The sequence below is a fragment of the Rana temporaria genome, chromosome 1, assembly GCF_905171775.1.
Source record: "Rana temporaria chromosome 1, aRanTem1.1, whole genome shotgun sequence".
Lineage (NCBI taxonomy): Eukaryota > Metazoa > Chordata > Amphibia > Anura > Ranidae > Rana > Rana temporaria.
In genome coordinates, this window is record NC_053489.1 from 393,299,747 (window position 1) to 393,313,951 (window position 14,205).

A 14,205-nucleotide genomic window follows, 5' to 3' on the forward strand; every position below is an offset into this window, starting at 1 on the left:
GGTCAGTGTCCATGTTGTGGGACTGTTTGTGCACAGCTAGTAAGTATTTTGTGGCTGCAAATATGACCTGCAGGTTTTTAATGTTCGCCTGCCATTAAAGTCAATGGGGCCCGCCGCAAACTTGCGGTTCGCGGACATTTGAGAAAGTTAGCCCCGTCAGATGTTCGTCCATCATTACACATCAGTAACTGAACTCAATGTAGTGATGGGCTTTCCAAGAATAAATATTTCTGCTGTTCATTTAACTCAGCACTGCAGAACTGCCACTTTAAAATTCAAAGCAAAAGCTATACACTGTCAGAATGAGCAGTGAGTGAGTGATTCTTCCGAATAGAAATTGTGGTATTCATGCATGGGAGAAGCAGAGAGCTGGTAGACTGTGTGGGGCTGAACGGGGAAAGGTTTGTAGGAAAATTACACCTGACTAGTTCTTACTATGGTAAAACTTCTTAGAAATGTGAAATACAAATATGAAAATGCCATCCCTCTCATTCATGGATATGTAATGACTTATCTATTTCCTGTGCAGTTACCTGAAAAGTGTTCCAATAAACGACTTTTTCTTTTATTTAGTTGAATCTGCTGTTACTGCCTTGGGCTGATCGTGACATCATTCTGTGTTATCTCCAAGCAAGTCTGTCATCACAATGAATCTTGTAGTGGCAAAGCTGTTGTGCCTGCTAGCAGTATTTGTGCTGATGATGCTGGGTGCGCTTGGGCCTGTCAAGCTAATTGTGCCAGATTTTGAGAGATCCTCCCATTCACAAAGGATCCTTTCCCTGTGTAATTCCTTTGCTGGAGGAGTATTCTTGGCTACGTGCTTCAATGCCCTGCTTCCTGCAGTAAGAGAAAAGGTATAAACATGATTTTGTTTGTTTTCTTACATTTAACCTGTCATTAGGTTGTGTTGCTGTAGGTGAGTAAAAATCTGCTGGTAACCCTGGGCTGCATAAAGCTCTCCTGAACTTCTTTTCCAACCCTTTTGGCCTCCTACTCCAGGAGCGTGTGTGTGTGTGTGTGTGTGTGTGTGTGTGTGTGTGTAATAAATATAAAAATATATATATTATAAAAAAAACAGCAATACAATATTGACAGAGGTTTTAACGTTTACCCATTCAACTAGAAAATGTATTTTATTGCAGGTTCTGCCCCAGATGATATTCTCCCTTTCTGTCTGACACCTGTGTAATACATAGTGTGGAGAGTCTCCTTTTTGCTTTACTAAACTATTATTTCTCAATATTGGGGTTATTTCTTCTCACTTTTTGTCAGGACAGAAGGGAAATCTCTCCAACAACAAACACAGTGTGTGGAAGGGTTACATAGTTACATAGTTAGTCAGGTTGAAAAAAAGACACAAGTCCATCCAGTTCAACCACAAAAAATAAACAAACAAAATAAAAAACACAGTACAATCCCATACACCCAACTCCATACCCACAGTTGATCCAGAGGAAGGCAAAAAACCCCAGCAGAGCATGATCCAATTTGCTACAGCAGGGGAAAAAAATCGGATTTACCCTGGATCAACTTTACCTACAAATCTTAGTACTCAGTTATATTCTGTACATTTAGGAAAGTATCCAGGCCTTTCTTAAAGCAATCTACTGAGCTGGCCAGAACCACATCTGGAGGGAGTCTGTTCCACATTTTCACAGCTCTTACTGTGAAAAAACCTTTCCGTATTTGGAGGTGAAATCTCTTTTCCTCTAGACGTAAAGAGTGCCCCCTTGTCCTCAGTGTTGACCGTAAAGTGAATAACTCCACACCAAGTCCACTGTATGGACCTCTTATATATTTGTACATGTTGATCATATCCCCCCTAATTCTCCTCTTCTCAAGAGTGAATAAATTCAGTTCCTCTAATCTTTCCTCATAGCTGAGCTCCTCCATGCCTCTTATCAGTTTGGTTGCCCTTCTCTGCACTTTCTCCAGTTCTCCGATATCTTTTTTGAGAACTGGTGCCCAAAACTGAATTGCATATTCCAGATGAGGTCTTACTAATGATTTGTACAGGGGCAAAATTATATCTCTGTCTCTGGAGTCCATACCTCTCTTAATACAAGAAAGGACTTTGCTCGCTTTGGAAACCGCAGCTTGGCATTGTATGTTATTATTGAGCTTATGATCTACCAAGACCCCCAGATCCTTCTCCACTACAGATCCCCCCAGTTGCACTCCCCCTAGTTATAATTTTTTTATTTTATTTTTTATTACTGTTCATGCCTTCATATCCCAGTGATATCCGATGCCACAGGCATCACAAGAGGACAGCCCTATGGGTTGACTGACCGAAAATAAATCCTGACAAAAAAGTAATTATTCTTCCCTCCTGTTTAAATTTTTTTATTTTTATTTTTTAAATGGCTAGTGTAAGATGTTAGACAACAGGAAGTGAAGAAAGATCTACTAAGCGGAGACAGAAATCTCGCGAACCGTCGTAGCTGTACGTCGGTTCCTTTAAGTGGGATAGCAGGTGCCCACTGCACAGCGGGGGTGCCGATGCTCATGGCTTGTGTAAACACACACATCCCATATCTGTGAGGAGAGAGAGAGAGATCGTGAGTTCCTATGAGCTGGGAAAGATGATCTCTCATCTCCTATAGTCAGTCCCATCCCCCACACACACAGGGAACACAGTAATCGGTGCATTTTTATAGCACTGATCGCTGTTTAAATGCTAATGGTCCCAAAAATTTGTCAAAAGTGTCTGATATGTCTGCCATAATGTCGCATTCCCGATAAAAAATCGCTGATCCCCGCCATTACTAATAAAAAAAAAAGCCAAATCTATCCCCTATATTGTAGACGCTATAACGTTTGTGCAAATCAATCAATATACGCTTTTTTGACATTTTTATTACCAAAAATATGTAGAAAAATTCATATCGGCCTAAACTGAAGAAAAAATTTGCTTTTTATAAAAAAAAATTGGGGCTATTTATTACAGCAAAAAGTACAAAATATACTGGGCCGGATTCAGGTAGCACTTACGCCGACGTATCTACAGATACGCCGCATAAGTGTTAATGTGCGCCGTCGTATCTATGTGCCGTGCCCATAGAACTAGATACGCCTGAAAATAGGCTTCATCCGACCGACTTAAAGCGGATCTCCACTCTAAAGTGGAGTCCCGCTGATCGGCACCCTCCCCCCCTCCGGTGTCACATTTGACACCTTTCAGGGGGGAGGGGGGTGCAGATACCTGTCTACAGACAGGTATCTGCACCCACTTCCGGCCCTACGATGCGGGAAAAAGACGGGCTTTTCCCTTGCTTCCCGTCCGTCCCCCGTTGTATGCTGGGAACACTCGGCTCCCAGCACACAGCGGGAGCCAATCGGCGGGCGCAGCGCGACTCGCGCATGCGCCGTAGGGAACCGGGCAGTGAAGCCGGAGCGCTTCACTTCCTGGTTCCCTCACCGTGGATGGAGGGGGGAGCAGCAGGGTGACGAGCGATCGGCTCGTCATCTGCTGCGATCGGCGCGGGACTCCAGGACAGGTAAGTGTCCTTATATTAAAAGTCAGCAGCTGCAGTATTTGTAGCTGCTGGCTTTTAATATATTTTTCTAGTGGCACATCCGCTTTAAGTCTCCTACGCCGTCGTATCGTGGGTGCATATTCACGCTGGCCGCAAGGGGCACTTCCATTTACTTACAAATCAAATATGCAAATGAGGGAGATACGCCGATTCACGAACGTACTTGCGCCCGGCGCATTCATATACGCGGTTTACGTAAGTCGTACGTCCGGCATAAAGTTAAGCCTCATAAAGCAGGGGTAAGTCATGTTAAGGTATGGACCAGGGAACAGCCGTCGGATTTTACATTGTTTACGTAGTAGTACGTGAATAGGGCTGGGCGTAGGTTACGTCACGTCGTAAGCAGTGATTCGACGTATCTTATGGAGTATTTTAGACATGATTCTGAGCATGCGCACTGGGATGCGTCCACGGTACGGTGCATGCGCCGTTCGTTCGGCCCATTTGCATGGGGTCACGGTTCATTTTAATGAATCGCGCCCACCGTCCACCTACTTTGAATTAGGTTACGTTACGCTGGCGCAATGTAGGGAGCAAGTGCTTTGTGAATACTCTGCTTGCCTCTCTGTGTTACGTCGGCATAGCGCATATGAGATGCGCTACGCCGGCAGAAAGATGTGCCGATCTACCTGAATCCGGCCCTATGTGTTTTTTTTTTTTTTTTTAATTATCGCTCTTTTTTTGTTTTATAGCGCAAAACAATTAAATCTGCAGAGATGATCAAATACCACCAAAAGAGAGCTTTCTTTTTCATACATCATGGGACACAGAGTCAGGGTTATACTTCATCATCTGGTGAATGTGCACTGGTAAACCAAAGGTCTTTAGACAGGAAGTGATCCCCTATATAACACCTCCCATACAGGAAGCACTTCCGTTTTTTACCAGTGTCTACAAGGTGGATGGCATGGTTTGTTTGAGCTCTCTGAGCTTCAGATCTCTAGTCCCACAAACGGTTCCAAGATGAATCAAGGGATTGACCGATCGGATTCATTTGACACAGGCTTTTATGCTTGGATAGATGGTACCCAAGCCTCGCAAAGAAGACTCTAGATCCTGCAAGGTTTTGCCTGTAATGTGGTCCCCAGGTGCTGGACCCTGCGGAGTGGAAATCCTGGATACTACAGTGCTAAGACATTTCCTGCAGGGTGCTATACAGCAGGGTTTCCCAACTCCAGTCTTCAAGGCGCCCCAACAGGTCATGTTTTCAGGTTTTCCCTCAGATGAAATGGCTGTGGTAATTACTAGGGCAGTGAAACTGATCAAATCACCTGTGAAAAATAATGGCAAGCCTGAAAACATGACCTGTTGGGACACCTTGAGGACTGGAGTTGAGAAACACTGCTATACAGGTCCAAAGGAGTGGACCCTAAACATGAAAGGGTACACAGTCCTTGAAGGTCCAAGTGACAGGAACCCGCCGTGAAGATTGGGCCCTTTGTTTCTAGGTGGCCCTGGGCGGGTAAGTGTAACCCCTTTTATTTTATTATTGTGGGGTGTCCCAGTGATTGTAACAATCAGTCAAGCTAGCTAAAGGCTGGACACCTGTGTGCGATGGCCATACTGGGGAGTTTTGGGCTAGCTATGGGTGTTTGCAAAGTGTACCTTTTTTGCTTGTGTCTGGCTGTTTTTTACCTGTATGATGGCGCACGATCGTGCATTCACAGAAGCGCCGCTGGACTTGGCAGTTTGTTTGGCCATGGCGCATGCGGCTTTGCCACACATGCGCAGTAGCCTTATCTGGGCACATAAAGATTTGCATTATACATGAATACAGTCACGCTCCTTCGCCGGGACCGCGCATGCACGCAACATTCCGGCACACACCCTGCTTATTTAAGCTGTGTAGGCCAAACGTGGTGCTTCCAGAAGGCAGCTGTGGGACACGGAGCAGGCTCTGAACAGACGCTTGCAGGGGTTCATTTTTTCTTACACGGGTCACGTGAGTCACCAGTGTTAAAGGTGCTTAACTGGATTGTTGCATAGGGGCTTGGTGAGCCCTATTAAAGGGTCTCCCTTCTGAGGGGTTGTAATACTACACCCAAGTACTCTTTGTTTGTGGCCCTACGGTCCTGGACGGTGGAGCTTCAGGACTGCCCCATCGGGGTTCAGTCCGACAATGCCACGGCAGTGGCCTATATAAACCACCAAGGCGGTACCAGGAGTTGTTCAGCTCTGAAGGAGGTGAACTACATACTAGCCTGGGCAGAGGAACATGTGCCAATTATATCGGCAGTCCACATCCTGGGAGTAGAGAACTGTATGGCAGTAATCTGCCATATAATTATAAGCCGCCAGCAGATCTTCCCGGGGCAATGGTCCCTACACCCAGGGGTGTTCCAGGAAATTTGCCAACGTCGGGGGTGGCCAGAGGTCGACCTACTGGCATCCAGGTTCAACAACCAACTATGGCAGGTTGTGTCTCGAACAAGAGATACTCTGCCAATTGGAGCAGATGCTCTGATAGTTACATGGAGACAGTACGCCCTGGTTTATGCTTTTCCTCCGATCCCTCTCCTTCCACATTTGTTGCGCAGGATTCGGAAAGAGGGGGTTCCAGTCATTCTGGTGGCACCAGCCTGGCCAAGAAGGCCCTGGTTCCCGGAGATTGTGAGACTGACAATAGACGGGCCATGGACGCTTTCATGCCGCCCCGATCTACTGTCTCAAGGTCCTATATTCCACCCCAATTTACAGTCTCTAAATTTGACGGCATGGCTAGTGAAGCCAGAGTGTTAAAGGACCATGGCATCTTGGGACCAGTGGTGTCTACTCTAGTTATTGCTAGAAAAGCTGTCGCTAGGGAGATTTATCATAAAGTCTGGAAGACTTACAGTGATGAAAATAAGTATTTGAACACCCTGCTATTTTGCAAGTTCTCCCACTTGGAAATCATGGAGGGGTCTGAAATTGTTATCGTAGGTGCATGTCCACTGTGAGAGACATAATAAAAAAAAAATCCAGAAATCACAATGTATGATTTTTTTAACTATTTATTTGTATGATACAGCTGCAAATAAGTATTTGAACACCTGAGAAAATCAATGTTAATATTTGGTACAGTAGCCTTTGTTTGCAATTGCAGAGGTCAAACGTTTCTTGTAGTTTTTCACCAGGTTTGCACACACTGGAGGAGGGATTTTGGCCCACTCCTCCACACAGATCTTCTCTAGATCAGTCAGGTTTCTGGGCTGTCGCTGAGAAACACGGAGTTTGAGCTCCCTCCAAAGATTCTCTATTGGGTTTAGGTCTGGAGACTGGCTAGGCCACGCCAGAACCTTGATATGCTTCTTACAGAGCCACTCCTTGGTTATCCTGGCTGTGTGCTTCGGGTCATTGTCATGTTTGAAGACCCAGCCTCGACCCATCTTCAAAGCTCTAACTGAGGGAAGGAGGTTGTTGCCCAAAATCTCGCAATACATGGCCCCGGTCATCCTCTCCTTAATACAGTGCAGTCGCCCTGTCCCATGTGCAGAAAAACACCCCCAAAGCATGATGCTACCACCCCCATGCTTCACAGTAGGGATGGTGTTCTTGGGATGGTACTCATCATTCTTCTTTCTCCAAACACGGTTAGTGGAATTATGACCAAAAAGTTCTATTTTGGTCTCATCTGACCACATGACTTTCTCCCATGACTCCTCTGGATCATCCAAATGGTCATTGGCAAACTTAAGACGGGCCTTGACATGTGCTGGTTTAAGCAGGGGAACCTTCCGTGCCATGCATGATTTCAAACCATGACGTCTTAGTGTATTACCAACACTAACCTTGGAAACGGTGGTCCCAGCTCTTTTCAGGTCATTGACCAGCTCCTCCCGTGTAGTCCTGGGCTGATTTCTCACCTTTCTTGGGATCATTGAGACCCCACGAGGTGAGATTTTGCATGGAGCCCCAGTCCGAGGGAGATTGACAGTCATGTTTAGCTTCTTCCATTTTCTAATGATTGCTCCAACAGTGGACCTTTTTTCACCAAGCTGCTTGGCAATTTCCCCGTAGCCCTTTCCAGCCTTGTGGAGGTGTACAATTTTGTCTCTAGTGTCTTTGGACAGCTCTTTGATCTTGGCCATGTTAGTAGTTGGATTCTTACTGATTGTATGGGGTGGACAGGTGTCTTTATGCAGCTAATGACCTCAAACAGGTGCATCTAATTTAGGATAATAAATGGAGTGGAGGTGGACATTTTAAAGGCAGACTAACAGGTCTTTGAGGGTCAGAATTCTAGCTGATAGACAGGTGTTCAAATACTTATTTGCAGCTGTATCATACAAATAAATAGTTAAAAAAATCATAAATTGTGATTTCTGGAATTTTTTTTTTGATTATGTCTCTCACAGTGGACATGCACCTACGATGACAATTTCAGACCCCTCCATGATTTCCAAGTGGGAGAACTTGCAAAATAGCAGGGTGTTCAAATACTTATTTTCCTCACTGTATATTGCCTGGTGTGAAGCCAAAAAATTACATCTTCGGAAATATGTGATTGGGAGAATTCTCTCTTTGCTACAGTCAGCTGTGGAAATCAAATTGGCTTTGAGTACAATCGGAGGTCAATTTTCGGCCCTATCAGTATTCTTCCAAAGGCCTTTAGCCTCCTATTCACTGATCCAAAACTTTATGCAAGGGGCAACTCGCTTGCTTCCTCCCATTAGGTCACCTATGTGTCCTTTGGACTTGAATTTCATGCTGTCTGTATTACAGAAACAACCATTTGAACCTATCAAGGAAACTCCATTAGACTTCCTGTCATGCAAGCTAGCCTTCCTGATGGCTATCACCTTGGCTAGAAGGGCGTCGGACTTGGCGGCCCTTTCATGCAGGGAACTGTGCTTCATTCTTCACCATGACAGAGTCGTGTTACGACCTGTTTCATCCTTTTTGCCAAAAAGTGGTGTCTGCCTTTCATTTAAATCAGGACATTATTTTGCCCTCTTTTTTTTGCTCTCAGCATCGTTCAGCAGATGAGAGACGACTGCATTCTTTGGACGTTGTCCAGGCAGTCAAGGTGTATTTGTCTAGATCTGCGGAGATCTGAGGATCAGACTTTTGGTAAAAAAAAAAAAAAAAGTGTCATGGATATGCAATAAAGTCTGGCAGCTTAGCTGTCTCATGTGTTCATTAGAGGCCTGACCCTCTTTCTGGCTGTCTTTTATCACCTTCCTCCCTGTATGGCTCCACCCCAGGCCATCCCAGGAAGCCTATATTAACCACTGCACTGCTAGTCTGCTTTGCTGTTCAACCTTTGTTTGTAGCTTGTTCCTGTCTGCAGTGTGTTACGTTTACTTTCCTGTGTACCGACCTTGGCTCGTCTCTGACTTCTCCTGTTTGCCTGTTTCCTTGGCCTGTTCCTTGATTACTCTTGTCTGCCTGTTGCCCTGACCTCGGCTTACCCATCACTATCGCTTGTCCTGGTTGCTGCTTCCCCTCTCTCCATGCGGAGCGTGACTTTGGGGACCCCAGGGGTTGCGACCTGGATCCAGCTGCGGCGAAGGCCATCCTCACCACCATAGTTGCATAGTTAGTCAGGTTGAAAAAAGAAACCAGTCCATCCAGTTCAACCACAAAAAAATAAACAAACAAAATAAACACAGTACTATCCCATACACCCAACTCCATACCCACAGTTGATCCAGAGGAAGGCAAAAAACCCCAGCAGAGCATGATCCAATTTGCTACAGCAGGGGAAAAAATTCCTTCCTGATCCCCCGAGAGGCAATCGGATTTACCCTGGATCAACTTTACCTACAAATCTTAGTACTCGGTTATATTCTGTACATTTAGGAAAAAATCCAGGCCTTTCTTAAAGCAATCTACTGAGCTGGCCAGAACCACCTCTGGAGGGAGTCTGTTCCACATTTTCACAGCTCTTACTGTGAAGAAACCTTTCCGTATTTGGAGATGAAATCTCTTTTCCTCTAGACGTAAAGAGTGCCCCCTTGTCCTTAGTGTTGACCATAAAGTGAATAACTTGGCCACAACGTTCACTATATGGACCCCTTATATATTTGTACATGTTGATAAATGTCGTTCTTCTAGTCTTTCCTCATAGCTGAGCTCCTCCATTCCTCTTATCAGTTTGGTTGCCCTTCTCTGCACTTTCTCCATTTCTCCGATATCCTTTTTGTGAACTGGTGCCCAAAACTGAACTGCATATTCCAGATGAGGTCTTACTAATGATTTGTACAGGGGCTCTGGTGAACACAAAGCTGGGTCTTAGACTCCGCGCCCTGGGGAATCATCTTGGGCTCATGCTTCCTCTCTGATCGCAGCAGTCGGCCATAGGGTTCACTACCCTGTGGTGCATCCCTGACCCCAACGGGGTGCACTTGTCACCTGGCCACAGATGACCTGACAAAAAGGACCAAGGAAAAGACAGGTAGCTTCCATTGCCATTTGGGTCTGTCAATTGGTCATTCAGGCCTATGGTCTGAAACATAAAGCTCCCCCCTTTTAGGATAAGAGCTCATTCTACCAGGGGTGTAAAAACCTCCTGGGCTTTTCGCCATCAGGTATCTGTGGCTCAGATTTGTTAGGCTGCCACCTGGTCTTCAGGGCATACATTCACAAAATTTCTGATGGCTATTGTTTGACAGGGTGTCTCCGTCCCCTCAAGACTATTGCTCTGGGCTGTCCCAGCAGGGTTGCCAACAGCCAGTAAATTTACTGACAGTTTTAGAAATCTGTGATTTTTTTTTTTTTTTATATTTTTGCAATTGGCAGAAAATATCGGGCTGATTTTTTAAGTGTTAATCAAGCAAATTACTTTGTTATAGGTATTGTCAGTGTTTCCATATCATGTTTATACTGTTCAAATATTCGCTGTGTTCGTTTTCAATAGGAGTTTATTTAATTTCTCGGATTGCCAGTAAAAAATGTGCTCCGCCAGTAAATTTTCCATGTTTTGTCAGTAAAAAATGCTGCGGGAGGTTGACAACCCTGCATCCCAGCAGGTAATGAATATTAGCCGTACTATGTTTCCCATGATGTACTCAAAAGGATTTTACAGGTAATATGACAAAAAAAAATCCTATTTGTGGAGAAAAAAGGACGTCAATTTTGTTTGGGTACATCGTCGCACGGCGGCGCAATTGTCAGTTAAAGCAACGCAGTGCCGTATTGCAAAAATGGCCTGGTCATCCGGGGCTGAAGTGGTTAAAGTAAAATGCATAATTTTGCTACCGAATTGAAAGCCTAAAAAAAAATCTATAATACGTTGGGGTAGACTGCAAACGCCAAAATAATGAATGTGCAAAACACAGACTTTGCCAAAAGCAAACAACTGGATAATGGGAAATTTAGAGAGAGTTTCCCAGAGGCTCAAGAGGTTAAAGTAGAACTATTTTACTTTCCTCTCCTCAGTCCCTTGCCAATGCTGACATCTGCTTTTGGGATTTTTGATTGGCTGTTTCAGGATGACACCACTCCTATGCATGCACAGAAGAGTTCATCTATTCCAGCAGGTGTCGGGATTGTACATTGAAACATACTGGGATTGATCTACTTAAACTGGGGAATACAAATCCTCTTGCAGCTGTGCTTGGTAGCCAATCCGTTTTGTAACTTTTGCTTGTTCAATTGAGCTTTGTCCAAAAAACTTGGAAGCTGAAGCTGCACCAGATTTTACACTTCCTGGTTCTAGTAAATCAACCCCAGTATGTCCTGCAAGCCTAGCTGTATTTTTAGTGAAGATCAGCTTTAGAGTAGCAGAACCTAGTAAGTGTCTGAGTTGCAAATCGTGGTAAACATTCAATATCTTTTTTAAATATATCCATACACTTTTTAATAATTGGCACTCTGTTGAATGAAACAATATGCCTTATTTTGTGGTGCAAAGTGTTAATAAACATATGTATGTTTTTTTGTTTTTCAGTTTGAGGAAGTTCTAAAAATGGGCAATGTCAGCACAGACTATCCACTGGCAGAGACTGTTATGCTGGTTGGATTTTTCCTCACAGTCTTTGTGGAGCAAGTAATCTTAACATTCCGGAAAGAGAAACGTTCATTTTATGATTTGGAAACCTTAAATGTGGGATCTGATGCTGGTAGTGACTCGGAATATGAAAGCCCATTTATATCCTCCAACCAGGACAACAACCAATATGAAAGAGGCCACAGCCACCACTCTCATAGTCTAAATATCAGAGAACTCTCCAGGTCTGGTCCTCTTCGACTTGTCAGCTTAGTGTTTGCACTCTCTGCCCATTCAGTATTTGAAGGTTTGGCACTTGGCTTGCAGGAACAGGGGGATAAGGTGCTTAACCTCTTTATAGGTGTTATAATTCATGAAACCTTAATTGCTGTGGCAATGGGGGTGAACATGGCAAAAGCAAAAACTTCAATGAGAGATGCTGTGAAGATGGCTGTTTTAGTGAGCATAATGATTCCTATAGGTATTTCAATTGGATTGGCCATTGAGAGTGCCCAGAACATGGCGAGCAGTATAACTTCAGCTCTCTTACAAGGCCTTGCAGCGGGGACTTTCCTCTTTGTTACCTTTTTTGAAATTTTGGTGAAAGAGCTTGAGGATAAATATGATCGTTTACTGAAAGTACTTTTCTTGGTTCTTGGATATGCTGTTTTAGCAATACTAGTCTTCTTTTAAATGGTAGATAAGAGTAAGTGTATTTATATATCTTCTAGAATAGTAAACCTACTTTTTTCCTCTTCTTCTTTTTTTTTTTTTTCTTCTTTTTATGCCTTTTAGTTATGGTAACAAAGGCACATTGGTTATTCCATGAAAATGGCATACCAGGTATAACATGCTCTCCCTTTTTTGGTGGTAGTGGGGGATATGGGAGGACTTGAATTATAACGCTCCTTTTAAAGCATTTTCTATTGTTAATAGAAGCTTATTTTTATTTATTTTTTTATTTTATTTTTTTTGACAGAAACTATAATTGTTTTGCTCCGTTTTATTTATTTTTAAGTTTACACATTTTTTAAACATTTCTTGAGTGTTTTTTTTTTTTGTTTTTTTTACTTCTATTTATTAAAATATTTATTTTACAAATATTTAATACATGATCACTTATTCACTGGTGTTTTTGCAGGGCATTATGGGATTTCGAAAACAATAATATCTGTTTGTCGTTAGTCTCTGTCTCTCCCTCGCTCAAACAATTGAGTATCGTCTGTGATACTTTTTTTAATTTGCACTAAATGTAATTTTTCAGGACAAGCCTTTAGGGTATGCCCCTTTCATCAAGGTTCAACCAGTACTAATGCACAAAGTTTTAGCAGAGTGTTAATAGGACAATCTCTAAAAAAGGAAAAAAAAAAAAACAGACACAAGCGTACGCAACAAAGGTATTTAAGCTTGGATAGCTGGTGAAAAAGGCAGGGAGAGGGCTATGAAATTGGAGGGGAGAAGTTAGAGGTTAGAGCGGTCATAAAAATGTTGACTAGTGATTTAGGAGGCTGAAATATACATTTTAGACCATTATCTTTTGTGTCAAAAAGAATTCTTCTTAGTTCAAAAGTTTAGCCTTTCCTGAGTAGTTTTAAAGTTCCATTTAGGAACCAAAACATTCAGGCCTCCCATACTGTGATCTGGTTGTAAGAAATTATGTCTCACAGGTGTGCAGAAAATCATCTTCCTTAAGCTCTTCATTGGTGTATTTGTGCTTGTAATTTTTGTGCTTTTTCACAGACGAAAGATCCTTGGCTACGTTTTTTGCATTGGATGAGATGCACGACACAATTTCACTCAACTAATTATTAAAAAGATCTCATTAAAACACTACCAAACTACCTCCAAGCAGAACATATCCGTAAAATTCAGGATAACCTAGAAATTGAGGACTTCTAGCATTTGATAGTATAGAATGGCAGTACCTTTGGGCGGTCATGGGCAATATTGGCTTTGGCGAGAGGTTCCTGTCCTGGGTCCAGTTGCTGTACTGTTACCCATAGGCAGTGAAACGGGAAGAGTGCATAGGGGTGCACGTTGTCCCCTCTTCGCCATTGCCATTGAGCCCATGGTGGCCCAAACTAGGGCCAATCAGCCTATCAGGGGCTTCCAGTACGAAGAGATCCATGAGAAACGTATGCTATACGCTAATGATACTGTGTTGTTTCTCAGGGATACTGCTGACTCCCTTTGGGAGGCTATGTCCTTGATCAGATGCTTCGGGGTTGGTAATCAATTGATCCAAGTCTTCTCTCATGCTGCTGGATGCACCTCCGGACAGCGAGACGCAGATGGTCCATGGGGTGCCAGTGGTCTCCAGCTTTAAATATCTGGGGGTACAGGTCACTCCTGAACCCAGGGATTTTGTGTCACTTAATTTGTCTCCCCTTATAAATAGAATACGAGAGAGACAAAATCTGGTCACATCTCAAAATGTCACTCGTAGGGTGGGTAAATCTCATCAAGATGGTGTTTATGCCCCAGCTCCTATACATGCTCCACAATACCCCTATGGTAATCCCTCTTAAGCTGTTTCGCATAATAAACTCTATTTTTAGAGTCTTTATATGGCTTAACAAGCCCCCACGGCTTTAACTGGAACAACTACAGAAGTCCAAGGAGAGGAGAGGCCTTGCGCTCCCTAACCCCTGGATTTATTCCCTGGCCACACAGCTGCAGCATATTACCAGTACAATGGTAAATAAGCAAGAGTCGGTAGGGGAGAGTGTAGATCTAGACCCCATTAGGGCCCTT

At 43.6% G+C, this 14,205-nt stretch overlaps 1 protein-coding gene across 2 annotated transcripts in view; it reads left to right on the forward strand.

Annotated features, from left to right (window-relative positions):
- The window catches only part of SLC39A3 (solute carrier family 39 member 3), a 61,923-nt gene extending 49,455 nt beyond the window's left edge, over positions 1–12,468 (forward strand). For both annotated transcript variants that reach the window (XM_040322645.1, XM_040322644.1), the window contains exons 5-6: positions 574–854; positions 11,413–12,468. In XM_040322645.1, the coding sequence (XP_040178579.1) occupies positions 648–854; positions 11,413–12,144 (939 nt within the window). In that variant the 5' untranslated portion in view covers positions 574–647 and the 3' untranslated portion in view covers positions 12,145–12,468. The remainder of the gene's footprint in view (positions 1–573; positions 855–11,412) is intronic.
- The last annotated feature ends 1,737 nt before the right edge of the window (positions 12,469–14,205 follow it).